At 42.1% G+C, this 23,691-nt stretch overlaps 1 protein-coding gene across 1 annotated transcript in view; it reads right to left on the minus strand.

The window, feature by feature from the left end:
- rif1 (replication timing regulatory factor 1) overlaps positions 1-23,691 on the minus strand; it is a 54,535-nt gene that overhangs the window by 13,569 nt on the left and 17,275 nt on the right. Inside the window, exons 16-20 of the mRNA XM_061841096.1 lie at positions 23,460-23,546; positions 23,317-23,390; positions 21,685-21,862; positions 7,985-8,092; positions 7,766-7,915 (exon numbers count right to left, since the gene is read on the minus strand). Coding sequence (XP_061697080.1) covers positions 7,766-7,915; positions 7,985-8,092; positions 21,685-21,862; positions 23,317-23,390; positions 23,460-23,546 — 597 coding nt within the window. The remainder of the gene's footprint in view (positions 1-7,765; positions 7,916-7,984; positions 8,093-21,684; positions 21,863-23,316; positions 23,391-23,459; positions 23,547-23,691) is intronic.

Raw genomic sequence — 23,691 nt, forward strand, 5'->3', positions numbered from 1 at the left:
GGGGGGGGGGAGCTCTGATTCGCCACTGTTGGGATTGAGTCCGTTAGAGATCGTGTACGTGACGTCACAGTTTGCACGGTGCCACATTGCTGATCAAAACTAGCTGCTCGGCAGTGCTGAAGTTGTTGAACCAGAGCAGATTTTTCAATTGCCCGAGACCTGTTGTGTTGTTGGTTGTTACAACAAATGATAAAGTTCTTCATAGGTAATTCTATAGAATAAAAGGTGACCATTAAAGATCGATGGGTTGCTGGTCAAACAGAGCTGCTCGGGAGTCGGTAGAAATAGAGAACATTTTTCCCAATGCCCAAGACCTATTGTGCTGTTGGTTGTCCCAAGAGACAAGACAGTTCTTCAAAGAGATCATTCTATGGAATATCAGCTAAAAAGACAAGAAAGGATCCATGGATTTTGGTAATTAAACGAGATGGATGGTGCACAACGAAATACACATACATACCTGTGTAGCGATCATTTCATTTCAGATAGGAATTATTCTTTAGTATTTACGATGCCAAGTTCACTCATTTGAGAACAGTGAGTATTTTAAAAAATAAACTGTCACAGAGAGGTTTACAGAGGTAAACGTGTGGCAGCAATACACCGTGAACAGAGGCAAAAAATTTTTCCCCCAGTCATAGTTCACAAATGCAAGTTTATGTAAAACAAGCGGTCATTTATTTCAATAATGGTATTTGTATTGAAAAAATCTGAGTGAGTCCATCACTATGTGGGATTTATTCTTGATTGAGAACAGATGCAGCAACGAAGTATTTGTATGTGGCCAGACTTTTATACACTTTCGAACTTTTCCGTGTAAATCTCGATGACTTACTTATCAGATACATGTGTATATCCAGTTGTCCAAGACAAGCGGAAGCGAATTAACAGTCCAATTTCTTATCGGCGAAAACATCGACTTCGGCATTAAAGATGGATCCTCTATGCCAAGTACCTCTCATTTTTCCATGTACTTTTGTTTATTGTCAACTTCTAAATGTTTAACAGTATCGGACAAAATTCTGGGTGTCGTGCTATAAGACATTTTCGTTTCGTCTCAACGGAATTAAGTTTGCAACAATGCTTTGTTAGACCGGCAATATGGCAATGTCACGTGATTTTAAGACATAGGTGCACGAGCTCAATACCGCAGGTATACTTGTTTCTAAAGGCTAGTGGTTGATGAGATGGGCGTTACAATTAAGGTTCACATGCCTCCTCGAGTGATCACTTATCGTGGTGGAGGTGTTTATGTCCCGATGATCCTAGGAGATAAGTTGTCTGAGGCTTCACACCCTTGGTATGGTCACCCATGGCAAACAGTTTCAAGGTGAGGGACCAGACAAAGCATGGCAAAAAGATGGTATACAAAAATGGATTCAGGTTTCCCTTGCCCAGACATGGGCCACCAGGGCCCTGCTCAGGAGCCAGGCCTGGATGTTGGGCTCAAAAGCGAGCACCTGTCGGCCGGGCCTGCACCTATGGGGCTCGGTCAGGCAAAGCCCTGAATGGTAACACGGGGTCCCGTTCCCATGGGCTCACAACCTATGAGACAGCCAATAGGGGGCAAGTGCAATATGAGCTGGACAGTAGCCGAAGGCAGGGACCTTGGCGATCAGATCCCTGGCTACAGAAACTGGGGACATGGAATGTCACATCGCTGGCAGGAAAGTAGCCCGAGCTGGTGTGTGAGGTCGACAAGTTCTGACTAGATAGTCTAATTCGTCTCTACACACCGCTTGGGCTCTGGTACCAATCTTAAGAGGGGTTAGACTCTGTTCCACTCGAGTTTGCCACAGTGAGAGGTGCTGAGCAGGTGTGGGTATCCTTATTGCCCCTCTGGTTTGGCGCATGTACATTGGGGTTCACCCCAGTGGATGGGAGGGTGGAGGGTGGCCTTCCTCCGCCTTCAGATGGGAGGGGACAGGTCCTAACTGCTGTTTGTGCCTACACATTAAACAGTTCAAAGTATGCACCCTTTTTGGAGTCCTTGGAGTGCTGGGGACAGCTCCCTCTGGGGACTCATTCATTCTGCTAAGGGGACTTCAATGCATGGTCACCCATAGGCAATGACAGTGAGGACTTCGAAGACCTCAATCTTATAGACACGCCTTTCCCATGAGGAAACCTAGTCTGGGTTTTCTGAGGCGGCTCCCCTATCTCTGGGGTTGAGGTCACCGAGGTGGTGAAAAAGCTTCTAGGTGGCTAGGCCCAGAGTTCATAAAGCCCCTGGATGTTGTGGGGCTCTCCTGGTTGACACACCTCTGCAACATTGGACATTGGGGGCAGAGCCTCTCGATTGGCTGATTGGAATGGTCGTCCCTCTTTTTAAGAAGGGGGACCGGAGATTGTGTTCCAACTACAGGGGGATCACACTTCTCAGCCTCCATGGTAAGGTCTATTCGGGGGTGCTAGAGAAGAGGGTCTGATCGGAAGTTTAATCTCAGATTCAGGAGGAGCAATGTGATTTTCGTCATGTCATGGAACAGCTCTACACACTTGGCAGGATCTTCGGGGATGCACTGGAGTTCGCCCAACCAGTCTACATGGGTTTTGTGGATTTGGAAGTGTTTAATCATGTACCTCAGCATGTCCTGTGTGTGGGAGTGGGGGGGTCCTTTGGAAGTTCGGGGTACAAGTCCCTGATACGGGCTGAACAGCTCTTGTAGGACCGGTGTCAAGAGTTTGAGTCTGACTCATTTCTGGTGAGAGTTGGATGTCACCAAGGCTGGCCTTTGTCAATGATTTTGTTGATAACTTTTATGGACCGAGTCTCTAGATGCAGCCTAGGTGCAGAGGTGTCCAGTTAGGTGGCCTCAGCATTGCATCTCTGCTCTTTGCAGATGATGTGGTTCTTCTGTTGGCTTCATCAAGCAGTGACCTCCAACGCTCATTAGGGCAGTTCGCAGCAGAGTTGCAGTACCTCCAAATCTGAGATCATGGTCCTCAGGCAGAAAAGGGTGGGGTGCCTTCTCTGGGTCACGGATGAGATCTTGCCCCAAGTGGAAACGTTCTAGTATCTTGGGATATTGTTCTCGAGTTAGGGAAGAATGGACTGGGAGATCGAGAGGTGGATTGGTCTGCAGTGATGCGGATTTTGTATTGGTCCACTGTGGTAAAGAGGGAGCTCAGTCGAAAGGCTTATCTCTCAATTTACCAGTCGATCTACGTTCCCAACCTCACCTATGGACAAGAGCTGTTGGTATGATTTTTTTTTTTTTTTACTGAAATGCCGTACTACATTTTGTCCAGATGTCACGAGACATCGACCTACCAGAGAGCTCCACTTTCAACTTGTCAATAAAAGACTTTTTTTTTTTTTTTAACAAAAATAAGACAAGCCATTATGTTCTTTTTTGGTCAGCGGTGCCTTACACCTTGGAACTCTGCCATGGATGCCATTTTTGCCCAGTCTCTTCCTTATTGTTGCATCATGAACTCTAACCTTTACTAAGACGAGGGAGGCCTGCAGTTCCAGAAGAGTTTCTTTGTGGACTCCTGGATGAGTCATTGCTGTTCTCTTTGGGTAAGCTATGTAGGCCAGCTATTGCTGAGAAGGTTCACTAATGTTCCATGATTTCATGTGAGGGTGATGACTCTCCCTATTGTTCGCTGGTATCCTAAATCCTAATTTATGAATGGCTTTTTGTAAACCTTTTTTCTTCTTTTCCTTTCAGCTTGTCCCTTTAGGGGTCGCCACACAGTGTCATCGTTTCCCATCTAAACCTATCTCGTTCATCTTCCTCTCGAACACCCAGTGTCCTCATGCTTTCCCTCACAACATCCATCAACCTTTTCTTTGGTCTTCCTCACACTCTTTTTGCCTGGCAGCTCCATCCTCAGCACCCTTCTACCAATATACTCACTCTCTCGCCTCTGGACATGTCCAAACCATAGAAGTCTGCTCTCTCTAACTTTGTCTCCAAAACATCCAACTTAAGGTGTCCCTCTAATGAGCTCAGTTCTAATCCTATCCAACCTGCTCACGAGCGAGAACCTCAACATCTTCAATTCTGCCACCTCCAGTTCTGCTTCCTGTTGTTTCTTTAGTGCCACAGTCTTGAATTCGTACATCATAGCCGGCCTCACCACTGTTTTATAAACTTTGCCCTTCATCCTAGAGAGAGGCTCTTCTGTCACATAACACAGAAGAGACCTTCCGCCAGCAATTCCAACCTGATTGGACCCATTTCTTCACTTCTTTACCACACTCGCCATTGCTCTGGATTGTTGACCCCACATATTTGAAGTCATCCACCCTCGCTATCTCTTCTCCCTCTAACTTTAACCTTCCCCCTCTACCCCTCTCATTCACACATATATATTCTGTTTTACTTCTGGTAATCTTCATTCCTCTCCTTTTCAGTGCATGACTCAATCTTTTTAATAGTTCCTCCAACTGCTCCCTACTTTCACTGTATTTAACAATATCTGTGAATATCATGGTCAAGGAGAAAAGGATCTCTACAGGTTGGCCAGACAGAGGGATAGAGATGGGAAGGATGTGCAGCAGGTAAGGGTGATTAAGGATAGAGATGGAAATGTGTTGACTGGTGCCAGTAGTGTGCTAAATAGATGGAAAGAGTACTTTGAGAAGTTGATGAATGAGGAAAATGAGAGAGAAGGAAGAGTTGAAGAGGCAAGTGTGAAGGACCAGGAAGTGGCAATGATTACTAATGGGGAAGTCAGAAAGGCACTACAAAGGATGAAAAATGGAAAGGCAGTTGGTCCTGATGACATACCGGTAGAGGTATGGAAGCAATTTGGAGAGATGGCTGTGGAGTTTTTGACCAACTTGTTCAACAGAATACTAGCGGTCAAAAAGATGCCTGAAGAATGGAGGAAAAGTGTTCTAGTTCCCATTTTTAAGAACAAAGGGGATTTTCAGAGCTGTGGGAACTATAGAGGAATAAAGTTGATGAGCCACACAATGAAGTTATGGGAAAGAGTAGTAGAGGCTAGACTCAGGACAGAAGTAAGTATCTGCGAGCAACAGTATGGTTTCATGCCTAGAAAGAGTACCACGGATGCACTTGCCTTGAGGATGCTAGTGGAAAAGTACAGAGAAGGTCAGAAGGAGCTACATTGTGTCTTTGTGGATCTAGAGAAAGCCTATGACAGAGTACCAAGAGAGCAACTATGGTACTGCATGCGTAAGTCTGGTGTGGCAGAGAAGTATGTTAAAATAGTACAGGACATGTATGATGGCAGCAGAACAATGGTGAGGTGTGCCTTAGGTGTGACAGAGGAATTTAAGGTGGAGGTGAGACTGCATCAGGGATCAGCTCTGAGCCCCTTCCTGTTTGCTGTGGTAATGGATAGGCTGACAGATGAGGTTAGAGTGAAATCTCCTTGGACCATGATATCTTCTTCTTTTCCTTTCGGTCTGTTCGCAGATGACATTGTGATATGCAGTGAAAGCAGGGAGCATGCAGAGGAACAATTCGAAAGATAGAGACATGCACTGGAAAGGAGAGGAATGAAGATTAGCCGAAGTAAAACAGAATACATGTGCGTGAATGAGAAAAGTAGAGAGGGAAGAGTGAGGCTACAGGGAGAAGAGATAGCGAGGGTGGAGGACTTCAAATATTTAGGGTCAACAATCCAGAGCAATGGTGAGTGTGGTAAGGAAGTGAAGAAATGGGTCCAAGCAGGTTGGAACAGGTGGCGAAACGTGTCTGGTGTGTTATGTGATAGAAGAGTCTCTGCTCGGATGAAGGGCAAAGTTTACAAAACAGTGGTGAGGCCGGCCATGATGTACGGATTAGGGACGGTGGCACTGAAGAAACAACAGGAAGCAGAACTGGAGGTGGCAGAAATGAAGATGTTGAGGTTCTCACTCGGAGTGAGCAGGTTGGATAGGATTAGAAATGAGCTCATTAGAGGGACAGCCAAAGTTGGATGTTTTGCTGACAAGGTTCGAGAGAGCAGACTTTGATGGTTTGGAGGAGAGGGAGTGAGTATATTGGTGGTAGGGTGCTGAGGATGGAGCTGCCAGGCAAAAGGGTGAGAGGAAGACCAAAGAGAAGGTTTATGGATGTGGTGAGGGAAGACATGAGGGCAGTTGGGGTTAGAGAGGAAGATGCAGGAGATAGGCTAAGATGGCAAAAAATGACACGCTGTGGCGACCCCTAACGGGACAAGCCGAAAGGAAAAGAAGATCATGGTCCAAGGAGATTTCACTCTAACCTCATCTGTCAGCCTATCCATTACCACAGCAAACAGGAAGGGGCTCAGAGCTGATCCCTGATGCAGTCCCACCTCCACCTTAAATTCCTCTGTCACACTTACTGCACACCTCACCCCTGTTCTTCTGCCCTCATACATGTCCTGTACTATTCTAACGTATTTCTCCGCCACACCAGACTTGCGCATGTAGTACCACAGCTCCTCTCTTGGTACTTTGTCATAGGCTTTCTATAGATCCACAAAGACTATGTAGCTCCTTCTGACCTTCTCTGTACTTTTCAATTAGCATCCTCAAGGCAAATAATGCATCTGTGGTCCTCTTTTTGTAAACCTTTGCAGACTGATAAATTTTAATTATTCCTCAACTCTTCTGGAATTTATTTGAATAGACTAATTCTGTTGCAGGTTTTTTTAGATCGTTTGTCTGACTTGATTTTGTCAGGACTAAATAATGATTTCTTGGTTAAACGGGTCTTGAGGTAATCAAGCTTGGCTTTGATCTGTGAAAATTAACCAAAAACTCATGATTTAACAAGGGTATAATTATTCCACCCCCACCCCCCCACACACCACACACACACACACACACACACACAGGGAGAGGTAACGGATTCGTTTTATTTCCTTAATAAATGAAATACTTAAAAAACAGCCTTTTAAGTTTATCTACTTGATTTGTGTCTATTTACAGTTGGTTGATAATCGTAACTGGGGAAACTATGCAAAAATAAAAAAAGGATATGGCATAGGGGGACAATACTTTTACATGGCACTGTCGTTTAAGATATGCAACTACTGTCGGACAGTGTTGGTGTGAAGCATTTTTTTCCCCCACAAGCCCACCACCGAGAGGCAGGCGCACGATACCCTACCCCTACCCCCCCTGAAATTTTCTCAACGGATTTGCGCTTATCTCGAGAATGGTCATTTTGGTCTGAAAAAGTTGGAAATCTGCCGATCGGCGGAAAATTCTCATCCCTGGTTGATACAGTTTTCGGTCCTATCTGCAGGGTTACACTTTTTTCAAGTCATGCCCATCTGAAACAGTTTTTTAGCCCGTGATTTTGATCTATTTCCCTGGCACGGTCTTCATCTTTTTAATCCAAGACTTTCACCACATTGGCAAACATGAAGAATGCTTGATAACATATGCGCACGTATGCATATAAGTTATAACTATGCCGTAGTAAACAGAATGCTCCTCTATGAAATTTTAACAGAGCGAAAATACAGACGAAATACTGCCAAAATGCTGCCGGAAATGGGAATGTTGTCGTTATTATAAACACCAAATTTAATGCAAACAGATAGCAATGCAATTTCACGACGAGCATTGTCAATAGATGCTGCCGACCGGTCTTGATCACAGCCTCGGCCCGCGTCAAGCCGTACCCAACACACACACAATTTTCTCAACGGATTTACAGTTTCACAAAAATGACAATTCAATCTGAAAAAACTTGGAATTCTATGAATCTGCGGAAAATTGTCATCCCTGCATATTGAAGAAATTTAATTTTTATCATTTCCATCCATAAAATGTGATTTTGGTGAAAAGAAAAAAAACTTGTCTTACTGTAAGAAAATTCCGATCCACAGTGGCTGCCATTTTGACGCACAGCTCCTCACAGCAGACGTTCTCCTCGGCAGTAACTACAAGTGCCGAACAGCGTGCGAAGACCTTGTACAGTTTTGACCAAGTAGACAACATGGACTTCTGAGCGGCCTGTAAAGGACAGTGTCTAACTTTATGACTCTCTTAAAGCAGACTTTGTGATTGTTTGCCCACGCTTACCTGTTGCTGAGGCCAGCCACCCAACAGGTGAGTGACAGGGAACATCAGGGCTACATGCATCGCATTAAAGTTATGCTCCAAGGCATCCCCTTGGTTGACCTCATTTGTCTGTAATAAGATTTAAAATGTTTATGTTTACATTTACGTATTACATATGAATAGATACTGCAATGGCAGAGCCTATGCCTGCTTGGGCTCAACGCCCTTAATTTTCCTTAAGTAGGTTAGAGCCATGCTCAGTAATTCTAAAAAAAATACACTAAAATACAAATACAGGGTTCCCGAGCCACTTCGCGCTTCACGTTTTGCGGCGTCAGTGTTTTGTGGGTTTTTAACCCCCCCCAATAAATAAATAGGTGTGAAGAAAAAAAAAATACAGCCATATCGTCTTATTTCAAAAAGATGCATTGATACAAGGTGCATGACTGGTTTCCGGCGCAACATCGACCGACGAGAGCACGAGTGGCTTTATCCCATGAGCAGACTGATTGCGCATCATCGAAGCCTCACCCAAGAACTTCCCTTGTTCCCTTGTCCCACCCTTTCCTTTGTCGAGCCACTCTTGTCCATGCTGTTGACTGTCTCGCATACATACTGTACATTAGGGTTATGGTCACGATAACTTTTGTTTAAGCGCTTCCTTTTTTAGACATAACTCTTGATTAAGTAGTTACAATACCACCTAAGCTTTGTGCCCCTGCGAACACTTCCTCTGCAGCATCCAAGAGGAAGATGATGACACGTTCAGAGGTGAGTGAGTATATTGGTAGAAGGGTGCTGAGGATGAAGCTGCCAGGTAAAAGAGCGAGAGGAAGACCAAAGAAAAGGTTGATGGATGTTGTGAGGGAGGACATGGAGACAGTGGGTGTTAAGAGAGAAGGATGCAGGAGATATGGAAAAGATGACACGCTGTGGTGACCGCTAACGGGACAAGCCAAAAGAAAAAGAAGAAAAGAAAAAGTGGATATGATCAGAGGGTTGTTATGCATCTGTGGCACGCCATTATTATCTGCAGTGCAGTCCGTCAAGAAAGATGAAGCAAATATATGTAAAACTGCTGCAAAAAACTTCATAGGGAAGCAAAAAGTGGTAACTCCAGGTGATAAGAGGATTGTGAAAATGCAGGCTGCATTGTGATTTGTTCACACGAGGACAAGGCTTTCGCCCAGCAAAAAATGGTTTGAAAATTTTTTAAAACAATACAGCCTCTGAAGCGTGCCTCTGTATGGTGCTGCAAATCTTTCCATGGAGGAAAAGTTTCCTAACATCATCAATGAGGGAGGCTACCACTCTGAGCAAGTTTTTAACAAATTAAACCGGCCTTTTTTGGAAGTGGATGCTATTGAATACTTTCCTTTTCAAGGACCATGTTGACAATCATAATGTGTATGCCCTGAATGCTGGGTCTTTTTGGTTTAGTGGTAACTTGTTTGACATGTACCAAAATATATACTGAAAGGGGAAGTCCACACGTTGAAAATAATATATCAGGTAGGTCATGTCATTGGTACTGTAACTTTAAAATAAAGATTTTCATCAGATATGATTTAAGGTTTATATAAGCAATTTTGAATGTTCCCGATCGCTGAGATTTTGGCGAGTCACATAACCTATGTGTGCGATGTGACATGTCATGTGCTCAGTTATGTTCCTACAGTTATTGTCAGCGCTAATTTCTTGGATTTATCCTCATCTGATGAAGAAATAGAAATATCGGTTGATCAGGAAGACAGAAAAATAGGTCCATACAGATTTGAACCTGGGGCTGTCAATAATGTCGAATATTCTGATGGTTTTCCGGACGGGAATGACGTGGAGTCTGACTACTCTGAGCCCTACATGCGGGACGTGTGTGTGTGTGTGTGTGTGTGTGTGTGTGTGTGTGTGTGTGCGCACGCACTTGTATTGCTATCCTTGTGTGGATCAACCCTTGGCAAAACACCTATGCTGTCAGGACATTTCGCTTTGTGAGGACATTTCTGCTGGTCCTCACAAAGATAATGCTTAAATGAGCTCCATTAGTCCTAATAAATGCTCTGTAAAAGTTTCAGAGAATATCCTCAGAGAGCGAGAAACCTCAGAACCTATGAGTACACACATGTCCCCTGTGGCGCTTTTGGGTACTACAGGTGAAATTTAATCAAATTTTCTGATTGGTCAAGGCCAGGGAATTTTCTCATTGGCTGTTTCAGTTATGTGACCTCAAAGCCTCATAGAATTGACCCCTCCGTGGATATTGCGCAATCCGCGTCACTGACCAATCAGAGGCCAGAGATCTGCATAAACCACACCCCTTTTTGCTCCCGCCATTTTCTCAGACAACATTGCATGGTCCAGTATAGGTTTTGTTAGCGTTTTATCGCGTATTTGGGTTCTTTAACAATAGATATGGTTAAGAGGTGTAGTCACGGACTTTGCAATAGTGACGACAGGTATCCTGAAAGGCTAGATGGTGGAGTTCGATTTGTACCCTTTCCAAAACCGAAGACCCAGTACGAAATATGCCTGCGATGGATCAAACTTTGTGGAAGACCGCATCATCAACTAAATCCATCTAATATCAACCGGAACAGATATGTTTGCACGAAGATATGCCCTATATTTTATTTTCAATACACGTCTCGTATAAATGAATGAGACGTTCTTCGCTAGCATAACATTGCTACGTGTGAACGATTGACACACTTATTGTTTGTTGAGTGATATTTAGCGATGATCGGACTGCACAAACGTGTTGCTTTCTTGCCGGCTCGCGGCCGAAGCTTAACCAGACTGTGTTTGCATGAACATATGCCCTATATTTGATTTTCAATACACGTCTCGTAGAAATGAATGAGACGTTCTTCGCTAGCATAACATTGCTACGTGTGAACGATTGACATTTATTCTCTGTTGAGCGATATTCAGCGATGATCGGACTGCACAAATGTGTCGCTTTCTTGCCGGCTCGCGGCCGAAGCTTAACCAGACTGTGTTTGCACGAAGACATGAGTGCATTGAGCTAGAGGCCAGAAAATTGAGATTGTCCCAAGACACATCATGTGCAATGAGTGTTCCAAATTGCAAATGTATGTGACCTTGCCAAGTATGAAAGGTCACCGCCATGAAAGGTCACCGCCACTAAGGCCCTTTTTTTAAGCATAATTCTCAATATCTCATGAACATATTGAGCGAGAAGCCTGAAAGTGGAGATTGTGCATCGACACATGTGCAATGAGTGTTCCGAATTGCGATCGCGTGTGACCTTCCTGATTATGAAGGTCAACGTCACTGGGTCTGTTTTTAAGCCTAATTCTCAATATATCATGAACGCATTGAGCTAGGGGCTATAAAATTGAGATTGTGCATCGACACATCAGGCACGATGAGTGTTCCAAATTACAAACGCATGTGACCTTGCCAAGTACGAAAGGTCACCGCCACTAAAGCCTTTTTTAAGCGTAATTCTCAATATTTCATGAACGTATTGAGATAGAGGCCTGAAAATTGAGATTGTGCATCAACACATCATGCGTGATGAGTGTTATGAATTGCAAACGCGTGTGACCTTCCTAAGTATGAAGGTAAACGTCACTCGGTGTTAGTTATCGTTAATATATTTATTATGCACTTGCAACAAAGCCAAAGTATCATCCTTGCTTCGAAGAGGCTTGTTCACAGGACGAGCTCCTACACACAGATGCAACAATATCTTCCAACAAGTGGCCAAGGACAACTCCATCATAACCAAAGAATGTGCCACATCATCACCAAAACTGTACCTTTGTTCATTTCATCTATTCACCCCTCCTTTTGACATTGTTTTCTAATAAAAAAACAATAAAATAAAAAGTACGAGAGGCTGCTTCAGAACGTGTTTGGAGACTGTAACTGGCCTGTCTCTCATGTCCTCCTGATCAGAAGAAAGACGACTTCTTGTACGTTATTTGTGCAACTATTCAAGCAAGTTAGGTGATAAACCTAACATTTTCTTGGTCCTTTGAGCCGCATTCCAAGATACCCAAGGATCCCAGCTTCAGAGTCGACCTCCAGGAAGACCGTGGCCACGGCAACACAGACCCATTAAGGGACTGGTCCTCGAACTCTCTAACTGGGATCTGAGGGTTGACGGAAATCCAACTGACAAGAAGACGTCTTCGTAAGAACAATTTTCTTACAAGGAGTGATTGTCGACGGGAAATCTGCGCAAAGGTGCATCGCAGTCTACACGAACGTAACATGTAGGAAGCACAGTTAAATTCCGCGTAACGAGGGCGGACTCGTCTGTACATTAAAAGGTAAACGAGAGTGGACTCATGTGCACTTAAATTCCGTGGACCGTTATGAGGGCGGACTCGTCTGTATAGGTTAAAGTTAAATTCCATGTAACGAGGCCGGACTCGTGTACGTACTTAAATTCCGTGGAAAATGCATTCTGTATAAAATAACATCTAATAAAACTGCAGTATAAACCGTGTGTGATTGTGTAAATGAGTGTTTGAGAGGCAGGATAGGAAGTGACGACTTGTTTGGATGCAAAGGCAAGATTCATCCGCCCTTCTGGGTAGAAGCCAGAGGAATACCAAGCAAGAGTATTTAACAGTCACCTTGTCTAATACAAAAACGCCAACCGTAGTACACACTAGGTGTAGTGTGTTGGCTCCAAATTCGCAAAATGGGGTAAAATATTAATAAACAAAAGGAAAGGGACAACTTAACTTGCAGGGATTACAAATTTGTTGAAGCACAAAGCCCAGATAAGACAAAATATTTACAGAAATATATAACAAAATAAAATTCCGCTGGCCAACTTAATTCACTAAAAATATTTCAGTTGAAAAATGACAGATTGTAGAAATACAGGTGACCTTACTAAAAATGACGATACCTAATGGTGGTTACATGAGAGGAAGGAGGCAGAAAATGGAAAGAACACAATAATGAATAGAGAAAAACCAACCACACCCCTCTACCCTGACTTGCACCACCACACAGAATGACTTGATCAGACGGAACTGACTTGAAATGGTCATAAAGACTGGGAGGACTACAATCTCCCGCGCAGACTGCTGCACGAATGACCAACTTGTCACCAAGTTAGGTGACTTGTAACCAAGGATCCAAATAATCAACCCAGACACACAAAATGGTGCGACCTGACTATTTAGTGTAGAGGATTTTCATTACGAGAACAAACAACAAATACACCCCAGAAAAAAGAAAAAAATAAATGGTTGATTATATGCACACAGATAACCTGGAGACGGCAGCCACAAGGTTCAGACTCCCACGGGGCTTGGGAGACAGAGGTTTAATGCTGCCACATGTGTCACTGTTTAAACCATATGACACACACTCAGAGTGGTTGTGAGGTTTCGTCAAAAGAGACCAAACAGCAACTAATTTGAAACTAGATGGAGAAAAATTGAAAAGTAGAGGTTAGTGCAGACCATCACCTTCATCAAAAGTGACGCAGTATCAACTCTTACCTCTTAACAGAGCAAGAGGAAAAACATTTTTGAAAGAAGTCTGCATATGCAATAGGACTACCAGATGTGGGACTCATTAGGGGAACGCAACCTGTACAAATTAGACCGAAAACAGAATATAGGCTATTTATGAAACAATATTCATTAAAACCAGATGCATTAGACGGCATAAAGACAGTTATTGAGTCATTAGATAGTGCAGGGGTAATAATTGAATGTCCAGACTCTCCCTGCAACACAAATTTTGAGAAAAAAAAAAGGCACCCCATCAAAAGGTTGGAGAACGGCTCAAGACCTCAAAGCAGTAAATGCTGCTGTTAACACAGCGAGCACCTTGTGTCCCAGACAAACATACACATTGCTGAATTAATTAAGACAAGATAAAAACGTTTTTACAGTAATCGATTGAGTTGCATTTGCATTTGAAGGGAAAAATACACATTTACCAGATTACCTCAAGTATACTGTGAAAGGCCAATAATTTATTCACAAGTTATGACAGCTAGTATGTCCACATTTTAACTATGAAGTGGCAATTAAATTCTACTTCACGAAGATGCTGTTTTGCTTGCATGACCCCACAAGGAAACTTGCAAAGTGATACAATAGTACTGTTAAAACATTTAGCACAGGAGGGACACAACGTTAGCAAGAACAAGTTAACAACAAGAGCTTAGGACAACCTTTTAGCGCAGGAAGAACAATTTTAGATGATTGAAAAAAATTGTACTTAATGTACTAAAACCACAAAAACTATTCAGCAATAACTGCGCCTTTGTCCAAATTAATGTATGAGGAAGACCTCAAAGTGACATTGTTAAAATAGACAGAAGAATCAGAAAAATCTTTGTGAGATAAAGAAGGAACTAGTGTCAGATTATAGCAAATCCTTTATGTAGATACTAGATTGTAAAGGTCATTTTATGACCTCAGTTTTAGTGCAACATAGAGACTCAGCGTAGTGATTTAATTATTGCAATGCAAATGCCAAAAAAATTGTTACTGTATGCAAATGCCTCACACATACATCAAACAAAGATATGATTTCATTGAGAAATGCTTTTGCTGATAGAATACTAAAGGAAGGTGTATTGAAAAAAAAGATAAATGACAAAATTTAGATAAAAGACAGATTAAGACGATATGGGCAACATATTAAAACGACATCTATGTATGACCAAACAACAAACATATCCTATAAATAGGCAGCCATTTTGAGCTATGATTTTGTCACATCTCAAACAGGAGGGATATGAGTCTATACAATCAACATTTTACAATTTATAGCTTCAATTTTTATTCAAAAAAACATTTTTTGTAGAACATGCTTGACATGTGCAAGACACACAAGGTGATTTGAGCCAATGTAGAGGACGGTTCCTTACACCAAAATATCTGTTTAAAAATTATCCATGAGTCTATTGAATTCAAAGTGAAGGAAAAAAAAGGGTTTGGTCATTATAGATGCCTTTTCAAAATGGATAGAACTCTTTCCAACCAAACATGCCAACAGCTTTAAAAATAGCAGAAAGGAATACTTGAGTTAATTTGTCTCATTGTAAGAAGGTTATTGATTTTGAAACCATTGTTAATACTGATGTGTTTTATTGGCTATTTGTAAGATAACTGTTCTCATTCCCACTGTCAAAGTCACTGTAGTCCGGTTACAAAGGGGGTCGTGTTATTTAGAACCCTAATGTCTCACTCCGGTGAAGAAAACACCCTGACAGAGGCATGTAGGGGATTGAGTCTGCTATCATAATGGCAACTAAACAGTTACATTTTTTTGTTGGGTGTTGGATTGTTGGTTCAGAACGTGTTTGGAGACTGTAACTAGCCCGTCTCTCACGTCCTCCTTGCTGCACACTAATAAGTGGTCAATATTGCAGTCAGTGCTTTGGTAGCTGCGTGTTGTTGTCTTATCTTGTAAAACAAATAGACGAGGCGTATTTCAAGGATTCAATCTTTACTCACAACTTGTCGACCATGTACCGTTAACCAGGCGACTTCCGTATCCTCTATATACTATATATCCAGCTACTGAGCATGCCGGGTAATGTAGTTATTCTCTCGAAATTATAACACCACACAGGTGAGCTCGACTCATGGTTGCCCGGAAAGTATGAAAACATGATCAAGTTGGTGATAGTGCTTGGAGGTGGGGTGTCTCCAGGAGACTTAATATTTTTGTTTATGGTGCTCATTCATGATGGCTCTATGTGCCTGCACCACGCCTCTCCACCCCTGGAGTCGCCCAAAGTCTCGAACCCCCAAGTACGAATGGTCAACCATTTTTTGGCACCCGGAATGGCCCACGCCGGCCGTGCTGCTCCGCATCCTGCTAATAGGTGCCAGCATTGAGGTCAACCCCGGGCCCATCCTGGCTCTGCTGCATCTGCTCAAAACCGATCCATGGAAACATGACATCTGTTCGGTAGACCAAGTGCAACAGTTGGTGCCACCTCACTCGATGCTTGCAATTAAGCTCAAGTCGGGACTGGGCTGTCTGCTACGTAGCGCCATGTTGCGCCACTCATCCACCACCCGCCGCAAACTGCCAAACCGACAAGTTCCATCCGCCTTCTGCATCCTGCAATTAAAGTGCAATGGCCTAGCGTCCAAGGCCCCGGAAATAGCAGATATGTCGCAGAACGACATCCTCCTTGCCCCTGTCCAAGAAACCAAGCCAACACAGCGGTCAAATCTACACAAGATTGGCGACTATACCATTCTAAGAAACGACCGCAACCAGAACGCTGGAGGAGGCCTGGCGTTTATCATCCATCGTAGCGTGAACTATCATGTCGTACAGCCACCACCCACAAACGACCCAGTTATCGAACAACAGTGTCTGGCCGTCCGGGTTGTCCAAAGTAGCCATTTTCAACTTTTACATTACGCGGGCATCTTCCTGTCCGCCTGGCTACTCTGTGTCAATCGGCCACCTACTCGCCGGCATCTAGACCCTGGTCCTTGGCTGAACAGTCACTTCCCGGCGTGGGACCCCCACATCCCCAGTGACTATTGTGGTGAGGAACTTATTGACGAAAACGACTCATCAACGATAGCTCCGCCACTCGACATTCGTCTCGTGAGCTCCAACCACTTAGCCAGCTGCTTGTGGTCAGTCGAGACTTCACTAGCCTCCGATTATCTCCCTATAACGTTTGCGCTCGAAAGATCAGCGGAATTCGTCAAGTCGGAAAAACGCACCTACCCTAACTTTAAAAAAGCGAAATGGGATGATTTTACGGCTTTCATGAAAGCCAACCTGGAGGATGCCCCTGTCGACGTGAAAAACATTTCCTCACCATGAAAATCTGTGGATTGAACATATCGAAAAATCCAGCCTCCAGGGGCCAAAAAAAGCTCTGGCCTACCATCAAAGCTTGAGCAATCCCACCAAACAGCCAGACAACGCTACCATTTAATTTAACGAGGTCCAATCAAAAAAAACAACCGGGACGCATGTCAACGTTTCAACCGATAATTCGTTGAACATCCACCTTCCAACCGTTCCATTCGATCTACGTTGCACTCCCTCCATGGAATGCCGTGCGAAAACCATCCTCACTTCACAGCAGCACAAGTCGGAGCGGCCATCAAAGCGTCCAAAAACTCCAAGGCGCTGGGGCTTGATGGGATATGCCCGGTGATTTTGAAACACCTTGGACCGAAGGCTATCCAATACCTCACAGACATCTACAACCTTTCATTGGCCACCCTGGACATTCCAACCACATGAAAACGGGGCCGTGTCATCCTGCTTCCCAAACCAGGGAAACCTATCAGTGAAGGCAAGTCCTATCGACCAATCAGTCTGACGGGGAGAACATGCAGACTCCACATAAAGCGAGCCAGGATCTGAACCATGGCCCTCAGAACTGTGAGGCCAGCGCTTTACGGCTGCTTCACTGTGCCACCTGTAGCATAAATACTCGTACTTCAAATATAACTACTTATTTGCAAGCTAAATAGCTTAGTTTTACCTTTGTAGATAGAATAGGTCAGCTTGAGATCTGTGATGTCCTGTTAAGAGTGACTTTATATACATGAACAGTGTTCACTTTAATGTATTTTAACCTTAACATTGATCCAAAGCAAAAAAAATTTTATTAAAAAATTTATTTACGTGGTATGGAAAACAAAGGTATACCGTGCGGTGGGCGTGGGGGCAATAATTTATGATGTGGTGGAAGCACCAGATTGACCAAACAATATTTTCCCCTTTTCAGCTCAGACTCTAGGACTATAAAATGTTGGAAATTTAAAAAAAAAAAAAAAAAAAAAAAGGTACTAAACACCACAATCAGTCTAATCTAAACTAGGTTCAGTACGTGGCTCAAACTATATTTCTGTTATATGCAACCTGTTAGTTTCTGTGCAGTCATCAAACCAAAGTGGGGAGGGGAGAGTTGCTGTGACTGCTTTTGGAAGTTTGTAGACATTTGTGGGGGAGGGGAATGAACCTGTATGAGACGTTGCTTTCAATTAGTACGGAAGGTACAGAACTACATGGATTCACATGTAAATGACCATTTTTATTTATATTAAAATGAACGATTGTTCAAGTTGGTGATGTTGGTATGAACGATACGTTTGTTTTGCTTCAGATAATATTTTATTTTTGAATCTCAAGCGACGAATTTGCAAGTTATCTAAATTTCCCTTCAACATGAGGTTTGCGGTGCATTGATTTCCTTGGTGGAAGTGAATGCATCGTGTAAAACAATATATTTTGGTGCAGAAGCGACGAAGCTTGTGAAAAGCTATTTCGGTGGCGAACTGTAAGAAAAACGAATGAAAACAACTTACTACTAATCGAGGTAAGATATATTCGATATTTCATCATATTAGGGTAAGTTTTTAATTGTCCATGGGATTTTCTGGCAGAATTAAACTGTTGCTAATGTCAGCAAACCTATTTTTTCCACCCACTTTCATTTTGAGGACGTAAAACACGCCAAATGGGTGAATATTTCAATTTCTGTGACTTTTTGGACCAAAGCATCTCGCACAGAATTCGATTTTAAGATATGTGAGGCTATTTAATAATTTTTCAAATGTTTATTAAACGTGTCCTTAGATGCATCACAAAAAAATCACTGTGGAGAGGTTGGTGTGTCAATAAACGTAAAGATAGATTTTGAGAATTATATCTTTGCCTTATTCTCAGGAGTTTGAAATTTGTCCTTTATATTATTGTACTCTACAGATGAAGAAAAAGAAGACGAGACAAGAGTTACAGGTACATTTCAACCGGGACATAATAAAGCTAACATAAATCTAAATCTGGATATTTAGATGTTTTTTTCCAATTTTTTTTTTTTTTGAATCGTATTGAAGTTTTAGGTTGGCAGTTCTGTACTACTGTCAAGAGAATATCGCAGTAGTGTGTCTATAGTTCTGTTACCATGTCTCTTTAGAACCTCCCTGAAAATAATTCAAGGCAAAAACCGTGATTTCAGGTCACTGAATAAACACAAAATCTTACTCAGTGAATTATTTCTCATCGTTTCTTGTTGGAAAAAAGTTACTGTACTTATTTTAAGAAAGGTTTAACTTCTCTACATAAAACAGAAGAGAAAGACTAAGATTTTTTTTTTTTTTTCAGAAAACTTGCGTGTAAAATGGCAAAATGATTAAAAGTACGTGAAGTAAAATATTTTCACGAGAATTAGGATAAATTCACTGTAAGATTGTTTTTGGTGTGTATATAGCACAGGAGAATGGTCATACTTTTACTGTGTATATAGCACAGAACAATTTTCAATGAGGATGCCAGTATATTTCTGATTTCTGTTTCAGGTGCTGATTACAATTTTTTTCTCCCTAGAAAGAAATGTCATTTAAAGCCTTGTAGATATGAAGAAAATGGAGCAGTAGGGTGACAACTAGGAGCATAGGGTTATAACAAATTGAAATGTAATTTGAAAAATCCATTTTGTATTTCTTTGGGTTGTCTCAGAGTTATATTAAAATTGGTTCCATGATTTTAAACCTTTGCTTTTGAGATTCACCCCCCCCCCAAAAAAAAAAAAAACTGAAATCTTGAGGGGGCAAATAGTTTTTCACGGCACTGTAGATGCAGAACCAATTCTCTGCAATCATGATTGGAGGGATATTCAAAATCAAGTTCCTAATTCAATTATGTCACAAAAAAAGGGGAAAGTATGCATAAAGGATTTTATTTTTTTTAAATCAACAATGGATACTAAATACTACAGTTGTATTAAAAAAGTATTCTGCTATCAAGTCTTACATCTCACTTGTATTTTAAAATAGGGGAACCTTACAATAGTGAATTTTAAAAAATCCACACGGTGTTTAATTTAGCTGGACTATATGTTGCTGATATAAGTCTCCAAAATATGAGCAATACAGCGTCCAGGCCTCAACGTAAGACGTGAACGATTGTGTAGGTTACGCATCGGTTACGTAATACCAAAAAAACTACGAACAAATGGCCATTCGCAATGAAAATTTGTGTTGACAGTAGACATACAAAAACGAATAATTTATAGATCTACATAGAAATTTACTGCTGGCTTTCGCCAGATGACTCACCAATTGTTATTAACAGGTTAATGTCGTGTTGTTTCATGACACGCGAGATGACGCGATATCGCACGGCCCATATTGCGAGACTTCTCGGTGATCAAACAAACATGGGAGCTCCGAGTAAGAAGGCGTGGTTTCAAAATGTTCAGTTTAATGAAAATGGATGTCATAATTCATTGAGTACATTTAATTTGTTAAAAAATAAAACAGAAAATTATCTTTTCATATGTAGGTTCTGAAGGGAATTTTGGCCTATGTAGAAGGTGTCAAGTATATTCTCAAGTGCAATGTAACAAGTCATGTACAGTCAGGTCCCATTGGGCAAAAACATTTTCACAACCCTCTCCTGAAACTGGTCATAAAGGGTCCTCATCAAGTGACCAACCTAGAAACGGAGATTCCAACTGTACTGTTACAGCAAGCACTGGCCCCACACAACCACATGGTTTTCGCAAACAGAACTCCATTCAACAGATGTTCGATAAAGCAAGCAAAAACCACTATAGGAATTATATGACTATAGTTTAGCTGTGGTCATGTGTGAGAATTCAATGTCCGATTACAAATACCTGATTGAATTGCAGAAAAAGAATGGAGTCAACTGTATTGCATTTTAGAGAACATTGATCCGTAACCTACAGGTTACGATCAAAAATTTAAACGGAACCCACAAACGGGTTACCAGCAGTGTCCTGTGTTTGAATAATATTGAGAGAAATTTTAAAATCAAACGTGTGTAATCAAATCTGCCTAGTAATATGGGACCGGTCCAACAAAACTATATAAAAAAAACGATGTTAGTTGGAGTGTTTTGCAATCTAAAGTGATAGTCTGGCTCTCTAAAACCCTCTAGTGATAGCTATGTGAGTTGCAGGATTCCAGCTACAGTGGAAGTGGTCGTCCTCACAATGAACTCACAGCAGAAATGTCCTCACAAAGCAAAAATGTCCTCACAGCAAAGGTGTTATGTCAAGGGTTGGTTTACACAAGGTACAGGCAAGTACACACACACACACACACACACACACGCACACGCACACGCACACACACTGGCCCCATGTGAAGGTCGTCCTTTTCTGTGCTCTGCCAGGGAATCTTAAACATGGAGGAGTGTGAAAGAGTCAACCATCACACAAGGATTCCGAAAGGCTGGACTGCTACGTGGTGAAAACAGCAAGCACAACTTCAGCGGTAACTCAAGATGAAAATGTCAGGGAAACTGAAATCGTGTGTGACAGACGTAGAGGCTTGTTAAACTCCAATACTGAAGACAACCACTTTATTAGTTTGAGTGAACAAGATGAAGGGGATTCAAATTTCTTTTATGATTGATTAGTTTTACTGGCGTGTTACTGTTTGGGAACAAGGTACCGGTACATTCTGTCTGTATGCATCCGAGGCATATGGTCTCCCGCAGCAAGTGTATGGGGCGGGTTTTTCAAATCTGTTATTTGTGGTGTTAAATTTACATGCCATTTTTGGGGCATGTTTAGTGCCTCTGTAAACATATGTCTTTGGTCACTCTTTCCCCCCCAAAATCCACAAATAGGTGAAACCGCAGATGCCGGACCACAGATATGCAAAGGTTAACTGCACAGCTCCCAAGGCTTTGACATAAATCACCGCTGACCTCAATGACAACCACTAGCTTGAAATTTTTTTGGGATGTACCTGCATGATTGTGTCGGTGAGCTGAGCAACCACAACACTCCAAATCCTGAGCAGGTGCTCCTTGTGCACTGAGGCAGCGCTGCGGCCAACAGCACCCAACACGGCCTCGGCGAATGCCAGGGGGGAGGTGGGGCCCGACAGGCTAGAGCTCACCAGCGTCTGAAGGCACTGATAAAACCTAAACACAGAAAGAACAAATGTTTACCCGCAGGAAAACAATCACTTTTACGAAAAAACAAGTCACTTTTGACACCAAGCACCACCTCAGAAAATGCTTGATTTGCCAAGTACCATCGTAATGGGCAGCATAAAATAGTTGCGTTCATCAAAACCAAAGTAGAGGTTTTATTAATAAAAAGCATATTCAATAATTGTACAATAACAATTATAAGAACTGGAGCAATGTAAAAAGACGAAAAAAAGCTTTCAGAGGTAAGGAAAGCAGGTGGACTGAACCGTGTTGCTGCCGCATCTCAGTCACTTTTACTGGAATGTTTTTTTACCCAGCCCTGTTAGTGCTGTGTTACTACCATATTGCTGTTGTGTTACTGCTGTGTCACAGGCACTGTTTGGAAAGAAAAGATCAGGTATATTATCAAAACATTGAAAACTCTTTGTGTACCGTCTTTCTTTGTGAATATCTTATGTTTCAATGTGGGTACATGCAGCTTATAGTCAGGCGCGGCCTATGTATGGACAAATTGTTTTTTCCTTTAGAAACGTACTGCGTGAGGCTTATGATCAGGTGCATCTTGTAGTCCAGAAATTATGGTACTCCTCCAATTATTGCACTGGATTTTAATGATAGTTTCCATTGCTATAAAATACTTTTTTAAAAGAGTCTGGGCTTTTAACATTGCAAATATCCTGAAATGTCTATGCTGTAAATAGGGATGGGAGGGTAACAGTTGCTTTAAAGAAAAATACTTGGGTAGACTTTCTGGCGAAACCTTTGCAGGTCTTTAGCAAAAGCTGTGTGTGACTTGCAGAGGGAGGAGTTCACCATATTACCGGACTTGACAGGGAAGGTGTGGCCTTGGTAGCTTTCTCACTGGCAGTCCGGATGTGCTGACAGCTACGCATCATTTAATATAAATAAGAGTTGTACAATTTTGTCTATGGTGTCTTTTGACAGCTCTTTGGTCTTGGCCATGTTACAAGTTTGAGTCTTACTGATTGTATGTGGTGGACAGGTGTCTTTATGCAGCTAACAACCTCACACAAGGGCATCTGATTCAAGATAATACATGGAGTAGAGGTGGACTTCAAAAGGCACACTAACAGGTCTTTGAGGGTCGGAAGTCTAGCCGATGGACAGGTGTTCAAATACTTTTTTGCAGCTGTATCACACAAATCGTTAAAAAAAAAAAAAAAACATACATTGTGATTTCTGGATTTTTCTTTTTAGATTATCTTTCTCACAGTGGATATGCACCTACGATGAAAATTTCAGACGCCTCCATGATTTCTAAGTGGGAGAACTTGCAAGATAGAGTGTTCAAATACTTATTTTCTTCACTGTAGTTAGTTTAGTTGTAGAGTTTAAAAGATAAAGCTGCATGTCGGCAAACTGCTAATATCTGTAGTGAAACAACTACATGGCATCATTTAAAAGAAACATGCTGAGCTTGCCTGGCGTCTTCGACGTAGGCCGTTAGCATGCTGCTGTCAAAGAGGAGCAGAATAAGGAAGAGTGCTGGCGTTCCCTAAGGAGAAAAAGCAAAGGGTCGTGGACTCCAAATTGACATTTCTGGAAAAGAAAGCCTTATGCTCACATTCAGCACATCCATCCTGCCCACTTGGTATGAGGCAGAGCCGAGAACTCGTGGGGAGATGCCTTTGACAGTGCTTTCGAAGAGAATCTGGAGGAAAAAATAGGTGAAAATACAGAGCACTTGCAAATTTGCTTTCAACTAATACACTTATTCACATTTGTGAAAATTTATTTCTGTGGAACCTATCACATGTTTGCTATAAAATGTAGCTATTTACAGAATCTCAGTGTAT

Source organism: Syngnathoides biaculeatus, chromosome 14, assembly GCF_019802595.1.
Source record: "Syngnathoides biaculeatus isolate LvHL_M chromosome 14, ASM1980259v1, whole genome shotgun sequence".
NCBI classification, from domain to species: domain Eukaryota; kingdom Metazoa; phylum Chordata; class Actinopteri; order Syngnathiformes; family Syngnathidae; genus Syngnathoides; species Syngnathoides biaculeatus.